This window comes from Chrysemys picta, chromosome 4 (assembly GCF_011386835.1).
Source record: "Chrysemys picta bellii isolate R12L10 chromosome 4, ASM1138683v2, whole genome shotgun sequence".
NCBI lineage: Eukaryota > Metazoa > Chordata > Testudines > Emydidae > Chrysemys > Chrysemys picta.
In genome coordinates, this window is record NC_088794.1 from 124,910,948 (window position 1) to 124,928,038 (window position 17,091).

The 17,091-nt window shown below is 41.4% G+C and overlaps 1 protein-coding gene across 10 annotated transcripts in view; it reads right to left on the bottom strand.

The window, feature by feature from the left end:
* The window catches only part of CCDC88C (coiled-coil domain containing 88C), a 128,046-nt gene that overhangs the window by 16,707 nt on the left and 94,248 nt on the right, over nt 1-17,091 (bottom strand). For all 10 annotated transcript variants that reach the window (XR_010600728.1, XR_010600729.1, XR_010600730.1 and 7 more), the window contains 9 exons: nt 16,309-16,433; nt 14,856-14,997; nt 13,884-14,072; nt 13,083-13,244; nt 10,911-11,188; nt 5,588-5,731; nt 3,733-3,919; nt 2,261-2,406; nt 654-743 (listed from right to left, as the gene is read on the bottom strand). Coding sequence is in view for 7 of the 10 variants with exons in the window: in XM_005285406.5 (XP_005285463.2) it covers nt 654-743; nt 2,261-2,406; nt 3,733-3,919; nt 5,588-5,731; nt 10,911-11,188; nt 13,083-13,244; nt 13,884-14,072; nt 14,856-14,997; nt 16,309-16,433 (1,463 nt within the window). In the remaining 3 variants the exon portion in view is untranslated. The remainder of the gene's footprint in view (nt 1-653; nt 744-2,260; nt 2,407-3,732; nt 3,920-5,587; nt 5,732-10,910; nt 11,189-13,082; nt 13,245-13,883; nt 14,073-14,855; nt 14,998-16,308; nt 16,434-17,091) is intronic.

Below are 17,091 nucleotides of genomic sequence, written 5' to 3' on the forward strand. Positions count from 1 at the left end.
CTTATATGGCCCTCACCACTGGAATACCTCTGCCTCTCCCATTACTAAAATATGATAATTTCTCTCTCTCTCCTCTGCTACCAGGAAGCAGGTTTAGGGATTGGTCTTTTAAATAGATGAATCTGAGATTTTACTTAATAAACAGTTTCCCGATTCAGGAAAGCATTAAAGCACCAATGGAGGCACTGTTCTGTCCCCGCCCCCGGCTCCCTCACAGTGATGGGTTCTGCTGCTTGAAGCTCACTCCTGGAGGAAGAAGAAGGTACTCCTCAGGGCAAAATGACTCCCTGTAGAAGCTTATATTGACTCAGATCCCGATATGAAGTTACTGGGACTCCACATGTGCACAGGGGTCTATGTTAGCACATGCTAAAGCAGGATTGCTGCTTGAGTCAGTTAACTTTTGTGTGGCTGTCCGATGGAGTTTGTGGGAGACAACAAATAGGCTCCCATCAAGGAGAATCCCAATTAAAGCAAGAGGCTTCTGGGGTGAGAGGAGGAGAGCGTAGTGATGAGCAGACACACCAGTTGCTCTCTTTGTCACCTCTCCTGACAGGGAGTCACAGGGTTTTGGTCCTCTCCGGCTATGAAGAGCCCCTTTTTTTCCTCAATTCTGTATTGCAATAGTGGCACTGAAATGGAAGGGAACTTACTTTTTTGGAGCAGGATCATAAAACTTGTACTGATCCATTATCTTCTCTTCCAGTTTTTCTTTGTGTCTCCTTAATGTATTTAATTTATCACTGTGAAAATAAAAAAACAAAAAGGTAGATCTTGAAGGATTTGCTTGGATTTCACAAATGGTTTCAAAATGGAAGGGCAAGGCCAACAATCACTAGGAGAAGAAAGAGGTCATCGTACAGGTTAGATCTTTACAGATCAAAAAGCCTTCTTATCCAGTGCATTCAAGCAGCAGAAGTAATTTAACCCTAGCGATCTTATTCACTAACAATCTGGGAAAACAAACTGACAGGTCAGTTTGATACAGTTGTCATAGATAGAAGGCTCACCAGTTACGGTCTCAATAAAGAGAAGATAGGATGTAGGAAACCAAAATGCCTTGTATTTTGAACAACGCCAATGTTTCCAGAGAGTCATGCTACAATGCTAAAATATTTCTCCCAGTTCTTTTAGCTACCATTTAATTGACATGCTAGCAAATCTACAGGCACAGTTTTTCTTTTCAGAAGTGGGGCTGGTTTGTCTCTGTCATATGTTCATCCAGGTGTTTCATTTACAAACACAATTTCAATAATTTTTCCTGGTACTGAAGTAAAACTCAGTTATTCCCAGGATCACTCCTAGCACCTGGGTCTGTAAATCCAAGGATCTACCCTAGATAGAAACAAGAATGTATTTTGTTCATCCTCACTGTAGTACAGGGAGAGCCCACATATCCCTGTGAAGATTAGATTGTCTGTAGATGTAAAAAAGAAGGAAACAGTGCCATACTTCAGTGAATCAGCCTATTTAAAAACGAGATCGTGAAAGTGGATGAAGAACTTGGACCTTAGAGACTGTGTCCTTTAAAAGAATATTGTGTTGAATATTTATGGTAATATAAATTACTAAAATGATCTTAAATATTGCTTAATTGGCGGCATCCCATGTTTAGTGCCTGGAACACATGCTATCTGCCACTGCTCCAGTATTGTACTTATTTTAATGAGAGGCTACAGGTGTTTGTTAGCAGGTCAGCCGCTTTGTTCTTAAGTTCCTTCAGAGCTCTTGGATGCTGCTCTTTTATCATCTGGTTTCAGCATCTCCTGTTTTCACCCCTCAACATCTCACAGAGCCTCATCTCTATTACTTGAAAAGAGTTGGTCTAGGGCAGGGGCAGTCAATTATTTTTTGTCAAAGTCCAAATTTCTCGGACAAGGTATAGTCAAGGTCCGTACTCCAAAGAAACATTTTTCACACTGTAATAACAATATGTAAATAAAAAGATTTCACGGTCCATTCAAAAGCGTTTGCTTGTCCGGAGGTGGCCTGCGGCCCAACTATTGACTATCCCTGGTCTAGGGTAGGTATCTCCTCAGAATCCTCTGTGGTGGAGGCATGGAAAGATATAGCTTCTCTACAATGTCTTTATTCTCCTTAAATGGTCCTTTACCTACCTGGGGAATCCAGTGGGCCCACCAGTTCTTTTGGTCTTTCTGCTTCTGATATATAACATTTTCCATTTTCCACACTCACCATTTCTTTTCTTGCCTACCAGATTACTTCTAGTTGCCAAAAGTCAATATTTCTAGTCTCTTACATGTATTGCTTCTGCTCTTCATGATACTGTTCCTTGTTCTCCATGTTTTGCTCCAGTAGCATTTGGTTCTGCTGACTCAGCATCTGGATCTGGCTCAGGAGATGATGGTTCTCTTCTTCCAGATTTCCCTTTAGACGGGTAAGCAGCTAGTCAACAGAATAAGAGGTGAATTTTCCTTTTGCACTTGGCTTCACTCTGAATGCAATATAATAAACTAGTACGAGTACAGAATTACCTGGGTACAGAGTCAGAGACTTTTAAGGCCAGAAGGGCCTATTCTGATCACTAAATTTGACCTCCTGCATAACATAGGGCAAAGAATTTCCTTCAGTGATTCCTGAATTGAGCCCATCTCTTGTGGTAATTTGTCCTCAGAAATCCTCTTTGGAGTAGGGGAGTGGTGTATCCCCATTTTATAGATGGGGAACCGAAGCACAGAGATTAAGTGACATGGCCAAGGTCACACAGGGACTGTATACCACAACCAGGAACTGAACCCAGTGTCCCAAATCTCAGTTCAGTGCCTTACCTACAAGATCATCCTGCTTCCCAATATCCTGTACTTCCCTCTCTCCAGCTGTGTCTTGCTAATATTGCCCCTACTGCTACCCCAAAGTCCAGAACCGCAGTGTGCTGAGTATCTCCTGAGCATCACTGGACACCCTCAACTCCCACTTAAGCAAGGGGAGCTGAGGGTGTTCAGTACTTTGTAGGACTGTGCCCTAAAAAGATGTGGTAGGAAATCCAACTCAACAGACGCGCATCTTTAGCCAGCAGTTTAGAACTCATTCAAAGCCAAAAAGGCCAAGAGGTAACTGGATTTCTCCCCCTCCCTCATATTTTGGTAAATAAACCATGTACAACTTTTACCACAGGCAAATACTCTTGGTCTTATCAGTTCCTTCATGCTGGCTGTCACTGTTTCAATCATGTGGAAGAATTCAATGTAGTCATCGGGTTAAGGACAAAACACTAGTCCTCAAGCCAGGGTCCTCAACTGCAAGGGCAAGCAGCACAGGAAGGTGGTAGAGGGGTAGCTGGTTCAGGAAGTCAGAGGATTCTTCACCTTCCAAATAATTCCTGCCTCTGGGTTTAGCCCCCTCTGAAAGCTTTTTTCTCCTGCTCTGCCCCAGCCCACACCACACATACTCCCCAAGGAGCAACATCTACAGTGCAAATTTCCTGCTACTCAGTGTTGCGTAACCAAATCTTCTTCCCTACGGACAGCGCATCACCTCTTTGATGTGCCTGCCTTGGAAGTAATAATGCAAATGCGCGGCATGAGAGGCAGCTGAGCTGCAAGTCTGGCTTCCATTTCAACGGAAAAAACTTAACCGAAGGTGATTTTCTTCTGTTGCTTAGAGCTCAAGGTCAACAATTTCCAAAGGACTGGGGCACAGACGCCCTTTTAACATAGTAGGAGGTGGCCCCTTTGGAGAGGCTGGGAAAATGTCCTGCTGCTAAATGCTCACCTCACAGTGGTTATCAAGCTTGGTCAGGGAGATATCCATGGACTGGTGCTGCTCCTTCAGTTCATCATAGCGAGCCTGCCAGCGGTTCAGCTCCAGCTGAGAATTATTCAATGAGGTTTTCAGCTCCTTAGTGTGTGCATGCAGCCCCTCATACTCTGCCTTTAGCTGGCTATGCAAGAAATTTACCCTGAAAATGAAGAAACCAGGAAGCTTACAAATAATAATTAACAACAAAGACAATACCAGTATGCTGAGCCACGGTTGTTAAATCTAAACTGAATTTGTCAAGGCCAATTTTTAAATATATCTTTACTTGATCGTATCTTACATGTTTGCTACAGCACCGACAGTGTTACAAAACGTTCCGTCTCTACAAAAGAATTGAAAGGAAAAGAATACAGAGCATAATGCTTACTACCCCTCTTTGGTACGTACGCATTTAGGATAGGTTACAAGTTTCCACGATAAAAATACTTTTAAAAGCATTCTGATGTAAAAACAGCCCCACTGGGCACAGGTAAAAACTATCCATTGGAATTTATTTTCCTGATGCATGAAATGTAAGTGTTATTGTGCAATGTATGTCATAGACATTGCAAGACTTCATTAAATTAGACAACTTGGTTGTTGTTGTTTTTTTTAAGTCAGTAGTGATGCTAAAAATATCTACTATTCATGGATGCCTTTAAAAAAAAAAAAAGGAATGAATTCTGACTCTGTTGACAAATAAAGCAAACAAACCTACTTCTCCCCCAACCCTCTGCAATTTTGGGACACTGTTCCCAAGCCCTGTCCACATAGGAAAATGACCCATGGTTGAAAAGAGCAAGCTCAGAGAACCCTGGCTTGCACAGCAGTAGTGCAATAACCTACATTCCATGAGAACAGCATAAGGGTATATCTTCAGCAAACTCAAAGAATGTTTGATTTTTAACCATGGTTCAAATTATGATGTAGACATAAAGCCGCAGGTCTTGCTTACACCAAGCTACTTCTTAAAATTTCCCCATGAACCCGCCTGAACGGTGCAGGTTCACTGGTAGCACAACTGTAGTGCTACCAACCTTGTCTAAACCTGCTCAGTGGGTTCCCGCATGGTTTAAAATATGCTCAGTGAGTATACAAACTACTGAGCCCACTTTTAAACCATGTTTAGTTCTTGTACTTAAGCCTTGACAGTGTTGCTAGTCTGGACAGGCTATTACAATTTAAAATAAGGAACATCAGAGCTTTAACTCCTGGCACCAGGCCACCAGAACAAATCAGAAATAATATAGTTACAAATGTAAGGGAGACAATATTGGGTATTTGGATAGCAATTTCAGCTGACACTGAATACTACATTTTTTCTACAAACTTTTTGTAACAAAGCACCCTCTAGTGATTCCTCAACAATTGGAAGGCATGTTCCTCCTGTTCCCCACCATGGGGCAAATTCCACATTGATTTATGCCCCGTGCAATCCCCTGGATTTTCATGAGATTGCAATGGCCAGAAGTCAGCACAGAATTTGGTCAGTAGACCCTTTATAAAACAAATACACATGCAAACAAAAACCATAGCCCCAGCCTATCTGGAATGAGTGCAAGTCACAGCAGCAGACTACATCTGAATCACTGACTAACAGTACCCATTTACAATTATTAGAAAGCTGATTATCTACCAGCGATTAAGCAAACATGAGCAGATTAACAAAACAGAGCTATTAGGGAACAGAAATTCTGTTATGACTAGACACACTGATGAAGGCTTCCAGGAACCTTATGTTAGCACAACAGTGGATTAGAGCAAGTCTATATTGCATAGGATTTAACTTTTACTAATATATGCAAAACACAGTTCCAAGCAGCCATACCTGTCCAGTTCTTCTCTCATCTTTTGATTTTCTCCAGTGGCTATTGCATTTGTTCTCCTTTCTTGCTGCAGAACCTCTCTCTCGGTTTTTAGAACAATTTCCAATTCTTCCAATTCTGCCTTGTGTTTTACTAAACTGTTGTACCTACAAGAGACGAATAAGCATCTTCTGGGCTTTGCCTACAAAGTTTTATTCCTTTAGCACAAGATTTCTCAGTAGATAAAAATGCATCTATCCGAAAACAAGACTTCTTCAATATATATATTTTTAGTTGAGTTCAAAAGAAATCTATAGTGAGTGAGTGAATTCAGGCTAGTGTATAATCCTATATGGAGGCTGCACAATTATATTTTTGACTGAGTTGAAATGCAAGTTGTAAGAACTGTGATCACTGTACCTCCTGATCAACTAATACAAAGCAAGGATTTCTCTGGGGTGAAGGAAACCTAAAGGGAAGGTTCCCAGACAGTGCTGCACTATTTACCCCAACACACCATTCAGAATCAATTACTAGGAGCAGGTCCCAAAGCATCTGTGCAGAGCATAAAGAGGCAGCCAAGAACAAGAAAGGAGTGAAATCAACTACTTATATCAACCCTCAAATATTATATATAGGAGGCAGACAATGTGATCATGACACGAATGCCAATGGAGTGTTGTTGAAGTATTGTAGCCTTTTGTAGTGGTTGCTCAAATGGTTCTGCTTGTTTGCTAATGAGAAATCCCAGAGGGTAGCACAGGGGTTTATTTGCCCTGAGGCCTCCACTCTGCAGCATTCTATTTCACCTCCTGATTTGTTCAGTTTGCCTATGGTTCCATCAAGGGCGTGAGGAAGGGAGTGAGAAGGCACAGTTGTGTCTTCTCTGTACTGAGGATACCTAGCTTTATAGTGACATCTCTCCTGACCCTGCTGGCACGGTGGAACAATTTCCCTAATGTCTAAAGGAGACAGGCATGGATGAGGGGGTTGAGTGCCCCTTCCAAGCCATGGCTGCCCATTTCTCAGATAACACACTTAGTCCCTTACTGCCACCCTGACATAAGGCAGGTTATGGCCACTTTGCACTGTAGTAAATTGTTCTCAGGTGGATTTTCTGCAGCTGGGGTCCTCTGTCAAGGTTTACGTTTGCATAAACTGGGGTAGACTATATAGGAATCTGGCTCAGTGAAGTGGAAATGACCAGTGTCTTGACTTAGCACAGCTTTGTGTGACAATGGTGTGTAACCATTGCTGGAGGTGGGACAGCAGATTTTCACCCCCATAGCATGCTCTTGCTGGGGCAGGTATATCTGCTGTGATTCATGGAAGAACTGTTATAAGAAGTGTCAAAACAGCAGCCAAACAGAGGATAGAGAAGTACATTAAAAAGGTACAGTGAACAAATAGTCTTCCACTGCATTCATCCAACCAGGCATTGGCAATTCTCATTTCAAGAGAGGCGAAAGCAGACCAAGGATAGTTACTTTGCAGCCACAGTAAACAGTAAAAACAAAACAAAAGAAAAAGAAGCACCAAATGTATTGACTCTTGCCAAGTTATTTCTCTTTCAGGATACCATCCCTCTCCCTCAGGGGTCACATTACAGCCTGTTCCAAATTCCAGCCCAGTGAGCCGCCTCACAGAGGAGTACCTGTCTACCAGACAAAAGGCTGCTCTTTACTATTCATCACCAGGGGCAGTGATGGAGTTGAATTAACCTTGTTTATTTCTCTCATTCAGCTACAGGACATTTTAAATACTGAGCATTCAGCATCCACATGATGAATGGAAGATCCTGAATGTGGGGGATAGTTTCTCATGTAAACCTGAGGTATTAGGGGTTAGGTTAGATGACCATTGCGGTCTCTTCTAACCCTATGATTCTATAATTATTTTCTCTTCTGTGAAAACATTTATGGATTTAAAGTTTTTTTTTTTTTTAAACACAATCCTCTTTCTTTATACCTCATCCTTTGCCTTTGCATCTTGGCTCTAGTTGAGACTTATGTCCTGCTTCAAGAATTATTTTCGAAAGACAGCCCATGTCAATCCCAGAGTTTGACCAAACCAGCTCTAGGTCAATATCCTGACAGAGGTCATCAAGGCCTTGTCTGTATGGAGCCTTTCAGAAACTCTTATCACTGCCCTCGTGTTTCTGCAGCTTGACTGGCACTAGTATAGATTTGCTACCAGCAGCTTTACACCAGGTGTCCAACTCTGAGCAGAATTAGACAATCTACAGGTAAATCAGTCAATGGCCAGTCTTCACTAGTATTCCCACCATTGGTGTAGCACCGGTGCCAGTCCAATGGTGGGAAGATTTCACTCTAGGCACAGACCAAGTGCATCCCAGTACTGATTCAGTCCACACTGATCAAGGACTTGAATGGCCGTATTCCTCTACACTCCTTCTGACAATATTACTTGGCTTCCACTTGCTGCTGCTGTGTTTGTACTGATACTATGAGTGGATATTTGTGACTGAGAACATTTTTAAAATGCACAGCCATGATGAGAAACATATGCAGAAGCAGCCCACAAGCAGGATTACCAACCAGCCTTGGTAAGTTAATAATGCAAGTCCCTGCAGCATGTAACCCTGCCTGGCAGGACCTATTTTCTCCAGTGGGAAGAGTTATTTCAATATCTGTGACGGATTACAGGTTTCTACACAGCAAGCCATACAGAACTGTGTAATCTCTAGCAGTGGTGGCTAGTTATTATGATTCCTTAGTAATAAGTAGTATCCAAAGTACTCAAAAAATGCAGAAGATGGATCCAGTTCCTCTCAGCACAAGCCAGCCAAACACACGACAGCATAAAAAAAAATGTTTTTAATAGACGCCCTGTAACATGTCAACTACTCCTTTCCTTGCCAAGTCAAACCCACAGCTTCTGTGTATGGCTAGGCTTTGGCAGACTATTTCACTGAACTTAGATACAACCTATGTGGTGGGACTAGGATCTATATTCATGATTAGGGCTACCACATGTCTGGATTTCCCCGGACATGTCCGGCTTTTCGGTCTATAAATAGCCGTCCGGGGGGGGGGGGGGGGAGGGGATCATCATCTGAGAAAAAAAACCTATTGCCTGGAACAAAGAAAATCTTGTCCAGACACGTTCTAGAGTAGACAGTTACTTCATGCCTACTGGACATGCTGAGGAGCACTTACAAATTTTGTGTGCACTTCCTGGGTGGTGCATCCTAGTTGAAGGTGAAAATGAGAAATTTCCTGTCATCAGTTAAATACCTCCTGAGTCGCAGAAGAAAAAACAGATGACTTTGCTGCCTGCTATTTTGCTAACTTCCTCCCCGGACTGCTCTCAGCCAGTGGTGCCCCATGTTGCACACAGATTAAAAAAAATATGACATGTATATTTTTTTCTGACAGCTGAACAAAGATACAGGCTGGCCTTACACAAATCACCTTGACTAATATATTCCCAACTTGACTTGAGATGAGATGAGATTATGGAGAAGCGCATCCTACTCTTAAAACTGCCTAAATCAGTCTGTTCTGAGTCCACAAAAGCTGACCATCTGTTTCCACGCCAGCATTTTTCACTGGTAGTTACATCCCAGCAATAGTTGGAGCAAGAGAGTTTGAAACGTTATCACCGACGATCAGAGCACTTATCAGTGACAACAACGTATTTTTCAGCAAACCACTGACTCCTCAGGCTGCAACCATTTAATTATTGATACTCATCAAGAAAACAAGTCAGCCAGCAAATTGTCTTTGCACATAGCAGTGTGATGAGCTAAGGCAAGGCTCACATCAGTGGGAACCATTAATCAGTCTGTGAAAGACACAGCAAGCAGGGATGGGTGCCTGTGTAATCACTTATAGCTCATTTAGCTGAGTCAGGGAGCTGTCCTGTCATAGAGCTCTGATGCATATTTTCATCCCAGCACGTACCCCTATCAAATCCTGCTGCACATTGCATGGCCAGATCCTTCAAGTTTAGGAAAGAAAAGTTTCTATTAATTCACTTCCTAGGACATTGTCAACTTAATCTGAGCTTCAAGTTTCGCTTTTATATAAAAATACAGATATGTTGGGAAAAATAATCAACACATTAAAATTAAAATTCTTTGTTTTTTTTTTTTCCTTTTAGAGCAGCGAGTGGGGAAAAACACATTCGAGTATTAGACCAATACACGATCACCAGAAAGTGAAAATGACTCGCAACTAAAAGTGAAACAGATCAGTCTAATTTCATTGTGCAAACTGAAGCACCTAAATGGCATAGATGGTGAAAAGTAGAAGGAAAACAAAAAATATAAAGAACATAATTTATATCTATCCAATAGGGCCTCTGAGGGTATGTCTACACAGCAAAGAAAAACCTGCGGCTGGCCCATGCCAGCTGACTCGGGCTCACTGGTCGTGGGGCTGTTTCATTGCTGTGTAGACGTTTGGGCTAGAGATGGGGTACAGGCTCTAGGGTCCTGCGGGTGGGAGGATCTCAGAGCCCAGGCTCCAGCTAGAGCCTGAACATCTACTCTGCAATTAAACAGTCCCACAGCGTGAGTTCTGTGACCTCCTGACAGGGGCCAGCCACAGGTGTTTAACTGCAGGGCAGACATAGCCTCTATGACAGTGGTTTTCAACCTATTTTCATATGTGGACCCCTAAAAAATTTCAAATGGAGGTGTGGATTCCTTTGGAAATATTAGGAATTAGTCTGCAGACCCCTATTGGTCTGCGGACCACAGGTTGAAAACCACTGCTCTAAGACAACCTCTTTTGTCACAATAATCCAGATCTTTCCTCCATACAATTCTCAGTGATTCATATTGTTTCACAATATTGTTCTCAAGATACGCATCATTCTCACTTTGCTAATTAATTAGCTGATTTAGAGGTTTTACCCTGTGACTCTACCATCACAAAACAGGACCAGGGAAATCTTTTAAGGGTCTACATTTTAAAGACTTTAAGGGCAAAATTTTCAGAAGTGCCTAAATGATCAAGGATCCTAAGTCCCATTTTCACAAGTGCTTAGACACTTAGGATCCTACATTTCATTGAAAGGCACGTGCTTGGTAATTCCCAAATTCACCCTCTTGCAACACCTACTCCTTTGCAGGTGATTATGTTTCCAATCTTAACCCCTTGATGAAAGTAAGAATAGGAAGGAAGGCTTCCAGAAGCAATGAATAACTCTAATGAAATGCTAGTTATGTCTACTCTCAGAGAACAAAAAGGAAAATAGAAATCTGCAACATGAGTACTTTGCACACACCAGCCATGCAATTCCCTTGGGTACTGCTGAACTGTAATTCCCTTATTAGTGACTATTCAGCACATCGTAATGTATTTTAAAAATTCATACCTTTCCCCAAGAGCTCTGTGCTCCAGTTCCAGATTTTTGTGCAATGTTTTCAGGCAGCTGTGCTGCTTTATTAGTATTTCATATTCTGTGGACTGTCGCTCATGCAGTGAGGCAAAGTGTTCGTGATCCTGCAGCAGTGACTCGAATTCAGCTTTTAGCTGATCTTTCTGTTTCAGTAGATTTTCATTCTCATTTTCCTTAGCTGTCTGCTGGTTTTGGAGTAAAGCATTCTGGGCCATCAGTGAAGTGCTCTGGGAGCTCAGGGTTGAATTTTCTACCTAAAGTTTCTCAAATAAAAAGTAATATTTATATACAAATGCTGGTACACACCACAGACATGCTATGCAGTGTACACTCAGACATGGGTAAACATACACAAAAGATGCTTTTACAGTTATTGAGAATATGAAGAAATTTGGAAAGGACACTTGAGCAACCTTTTAGTATTACTGGTAATGTACAGGATATGAAGTCATGGCATACGTGAGATCAGTGTTTGTCCTGTAGCAAGACAATCTCAAAGCTGGTACAGCAATATTAAGACTAGATTTGTGAAAGGTAAGTAACCTGGAACATTTGGGTCCCATGTATAACTCCGACAAGAGTGTACAAGAACTGAAATTGCTCCATGTTTGTATACAACTGAATGGAAGCTTGTTAATTTCATCTAATGCAAGTGGGGATGAAATTCACCACTTTGCAGGGGGCCAGTATGAAATCTATATCTCAGTTAAGTTCACTTTTGGTACTTACATGGTACATTGGCTTTGTGGTGACCACGTGGTTATGAGTAGGACTAAGTGAATCTAAACTGGTGTAAAGTGCATGTTGAAAAGGTGGAAGAAAGTAAAGTTGAAGAAGAGGGCAGAGTAGGGCTAGTTAAAAAAAGTTTCCATTGAAACTGCTTCGATAGGAAATTGGGTTTTCAATTAAATGAAATTGTTCTCCAAAAGTTTCTGCTTTTCCCATCAAGAAATCAAATGACTGAAAACTGAAATATGTTGATTTGGATATGCCGCCCCATTCTCACTTCCCCGGGGAAAGTTCTTTTTGGGACACAATAGGAAAAGAAAAAAAGAACTAACATGAAGAAAGAATATATGATAGGCTAGCTGGAATAGCAAAACTGGATAACTACCGTATATACTAGTTCATTAGCCCGTTTGTTTATAAGCTGACCCCCCAAAATGGATAGGTAAAAATAGCAAAAACTGTATGACCCTTTCATAAGCCGACCCTATATTTCACAGGTTGGTAAACTTTGGCTCCTGGCCCATCAGGGTAAGCCGCTGGCGGGTCGGGACGTTTTGTTTACTTGGAGCATCTGCAGGCATGGACCCCTCGGCTCCCTGTGGCCACGGTTTGCATTCCCAGCCAATGGAAACTGCGGGAAGTGGCGTGGGAAGTTTCCATTGGCTGGGAACGGCGAACCGCAGCCACAGGGAGCTGAGGAGCCTGCAGATGCTCCAGGTAAACAAAACTACAATGTATTAGATCAGGGATCGGCAACTTTAGCACCCTGGCGGGCCAGGCCGGTTTACCTGCCGTGTCCGCAGGTTCGGCCAATCGCGGCTCCCACTGGCTGTGGTTTGCCGCTTCAGGCCAATGGGGGTGGCGGGAAGTGGTGCAGGCCAAGGGATGTGCTGGCCGCCCCCATTGGCTTGGAGCGGCGAACCGCGGCCAGTGGGAGCCGTGATCAGCCGAACCTGTGGACGCGGCAGGTAAACAAACCGGCCCGGCCCACCAGGTTGCTTACCCTGGTGAGCCACGGGCCAAAGGTTGCCAATCCCTCTATTAGATATTTAATTCAATGATTCCATAGAGTTTTAAATCATCAAATTTTGGTGTAGACCCATTTACAGGCCGACCCCTGCTCTTTGATGCCTCTTTTTTTTACCAAAAATATTTGGCTTATGAACGAGTGTATATGGTAATTACTTCTTTCCAAGTACTATAAATAGCAATTTCTTAATAGTGATGAGCCAAGGCTGAAATTTTGGATCCAAACCCGTTTTAATTTGAAGAAAATTCAGATCTGAATCTGAATTCCCTTGCTTCAGCACCATCTGATTATTGTCAACACTGAAATCTTCCTTCTCAGCTTCCATCCTCTCTACACAACTAAAATCAAATCCAAAGTTTCCTGAGACATTGGCATTTGGTTCTTCTGACCTGGAGCTTGGCTGTTTGGGTCTGCAGAGCAGTGTTGTGCTCTTGAAGGAAGACATTTTGCTTTTGTAGTGTCAGGATCTGATTGTTGAAAGAGACATTCTGCATTTCCAAATGCTTCAGCTGTTCTTTAAGCAGCTGCTTCTCAGCATGGAGGGCTGCATTCTAACAGAGAAATAGAATGGAGGTGTGGGGGGAGAAAAAAATTAAACAGCTGTTCTGATTAGTTAGAGCCCTATCAAAGGTGAGAAAAAACTTCTGATACCCCTTAAGCCATGAAGTTTTAGTAGCAAATACTTCACAGCATTAAATCAAAGGTCGAATAGAGGTTATGGTGCAAAATTCACCCCTGGACAGAGGCCAGCACAAGACCCATGTGACATGGGTCTCCCACATAGCCCCTAAGGTGAGGGCTTAAGTGGTGCATAGGCCTGGTGTTGGTTCTCTGCACATGGGTAAATTTCCCCTGCAATGATAAAATTATTCCAAACTGTAGTACTTGTATGATCCATTACCATAGTATCTGAGCTCCTGACAATCTTTAATGTATTTATCCTCATAACACCCCTGTGAGACTATCAGCCCCATTTCACAGATGGGGAACTGAGGCACAGACTTCCCAAAGGTCCCCCAGAAGCCTGTGGTGGAGCAGGGAATCAAATCCCTGAGTCCCAGGCTAGCACTCTGACCATTGTACCATTGATCCTCTCTGAATACACAGAGCTCGGGGTTGCTTCCTACTTTAAAAAATGACACAAACATCCCCAAATGCCTTATACCTGCATCCTGAAGGAGAAGACTTACATTCCTTTCCAGCTCTATAGCCCTGTCTTTCACTTTCAACAGCTCCATTGTTGTTTCTCGGTGTCCCGTTTCCCATTTCTCTTTCATCTGGTGGTTGGAAATGAGTTTTTCTGCAGGAGATTTTAATGAGTTCTGCACACATTGCCCATCTTCTTGACTTTGCTTAAGAACTTCAAAGTCCTTCTTTATCTGTGAAGTAGATAAGAAATATGCTTGTAAAACTGGCTTTTTGGAAAGTAATTGCAGCACACTCAAATAAATAAAACATTAATAATAATAATTAGGTCTTATGCAGAATTCTCTCTCATGATTTCAAGATACTTTATAAAAGATGGGGGGAGTATCATTATTCACATTTTATGGATAGGGAAAGTGAGACACAGAGGTGAAATTATAAATCAGGAAAAGAATGCACATCCCTCACTCCCAGTCAGGTGCCCTTTCCACTTGAACTCCCTGCCTCCTAATAAATAAAAATAATATAAAGGCGATACCTGGTGTGGGGATTTTTAAAAGCATTCAACATTGGCAGAACTCTGCTCTCATTGAAGATTATTATTTTTACTTGTATTACTGTAGCACCTAAGAGCCCTAGTCATGACCAGGAACCCACCGAGCTACGTGCTGAACAAACACAGAACAAAAAGGTGGTGCTTGCCCCAAAGAGCTTACAATCTAAACATAAGACAAGAGACAACAGATAGTGGTAAAACTCCATGACTTCTAAAGGAAACAGGACTAAGTCAAACCTGAGCACTCTTGAAAATCTCATCCCGGACTCCAAAAAAACAATAATGCCGGTATTATTAATTATTATTATTATTATTATTGGCTAGGATATGATAGAAGGCATTTAAGTCAAATAGGGGGTTTTTTTTTGGCGCTATCTGTTCCTCTGGGGTAAAAATGCATGTGCCATGCCAACCTATAGAATAGCTAAACCTTACACCTTAAAATGAAGTTTCCTCTTACCGTATTAAGCTCATTCTGCAACTGCTGATTCAAGTTAAGAGACTCTTCCACTTGAGCCTCTAACAATACAATCTTTTCTTCTTTAATGGCTAGTGTTGTCTTTAATGCAGAGTCAGTTTTGCTTTCCAGAATCTTATATTTGCTGAAAGACAATGAGAACAACATTCCAACATTTGTCACTGGAAAACATGCACCCATCCGGCTTGCAGACATTTCTCTCCCACATCATATATCTCACAATAACATGTATTTGCTCTCATATACACCTGGTTTCCATCACTAATCTATATTTTTGCATTTGGACAAAAGTAAATTGAAAGATAACTAAGGAGGAAAAAAATTGCTTATGGGAAAGTTTAACAGATTTTAATGGAATAAAACCAATTAAGTTCTATAGAAGAAACAAAAACTACAGAATTCAATATAGAATAACTTTTCTAATTTTCTTCCTAACCACACTGTGGAATTTAATAGAAAATTATATCCCTGCTGTGGATTTCTTTAGCTTCGGGGGAAACCCAACCCTACAAAATTCTGCATTAAGGATATAATTATCCATTAAATTCTATAGGACAATTCAAAAAGCCTATAGAAAATATCTTTTTTGTTAAATTCTATAGGACTTGCCCATCAGGGATGTTCCGTGCCACACCTTTACACGTTGTATTTATTTTCACATCTGGTGGATCACCACTTAAAGGTTAGAGGCATGGAATGCACCATATAAAGGATAATGGTCAAATACAACATCTTTTACCTTGCCAGCAGAGTTCAACTATAAATATAGTTAGCAGGTGGCAAAAATGGTTACCCATCTTAAATCTAAAAACCACCTCCCTTCTCAAGTGAAGGCACAACTTAGGACACTAATCACCAGAAGGGTTTCCAGAAGTAGGTTTCATGAAGATAAGTGAATAGAAAACTGGTAAGTGGATATGTACATGCAAGCCTTGATTCTGAACCCACACTAATTTCTACACGGGTATAAACTCCTTTGACTTCATTGGAGTTACTCCTGGTATAACTCACTGTAAGAGGTCAGAATCCTACTCTCCACCTGCTAAATTTATAGGGGGACACAAAACAGCTGTAATCCAAATGTACTGCAGTAGGAAGCTATGTAATGATTTTACAAAGTTAATGTCACCAGTACAGCCCATTGAACTGGAATTCACTTCTCCTTCAAGTAGATACAGAACACCCATCTGTGGTCGCCTGCCTGCATGATTTCCATTAAGACTTGTCACAGTGGCTTTGCTATTGTTAGAAAACAAAATCTAAGACAAATGGTTTCATGTAGTCTCTCTTGTCTACGACATGAAACCATGATTTCAATGCGAGTGGGTGGAAGTGGGAGAGGCATAAAATGTGAAAATGAAAAAAGCAAAAGGCTGTGGTTAGCAGGTTTAAGGAGTTATGGAGTTACACTGTTAAAAGAGCTCAGTTTCCTCACTTGTCATTGCCATTATCATCCTGTAGCAGCAGCTCTTTGTTCAATCCAATCTTCACGAGCTCTTGGCTCAGTTTGTCCATTTCACTAGACAACTGTTGGCTCTTTAACTTTTCAAGAACCAAATCCTGTAACAAAACTAACATCATTAACCATCATACAGAAGACAGTGATAATTACACAGTACCAGTGATTTTAAAAACTCTGACGTATGATAAGGGCATTGGGTGAAATCCTGGCCCCATTAAAGTCAAAGGGAGTTTTCCCATTGATTTCAGTGGGGTCAGGATCTCACTCATTGTTTTTTGGGGCCTGTTTCTTCTCTCAGACCTGTGTAAATTAAGAGCAGCTGCACTGTACATCACAGAGAGGAGAATCAGATGCTTTGTTTTTAAACAGCAATCTATTTCATTCTCTATTTGTAGTTTTCTCAAATAAAATAGAAGGATTTTTCCTTCAGATTTTGGCCTTTGCTAATTTATATTTAATTCTTGATGCTTCCATTAGCAACACTGTTGTTAGCATATTGTAGCACTGAGACAGGTTTGTTAGCGAATTGATACTGGGCCAGCAGAGGGAGCTCACAGTCTTCTGAATCCAACCAAAAGAAGAAAAAACATTTTAGAATGTAAAAGTAATTTTTTTTTAAATCTTCTGAATAGCACAAAAATTAACTAACGAAAACCAAATACATATACAGTGGTGGGACTTCAATTTGCCAATTTCCTGTGATAAATAAGATTTTCAGTTTACTAACCTCTGCATTTGAAGGTATTTCCTAAACCT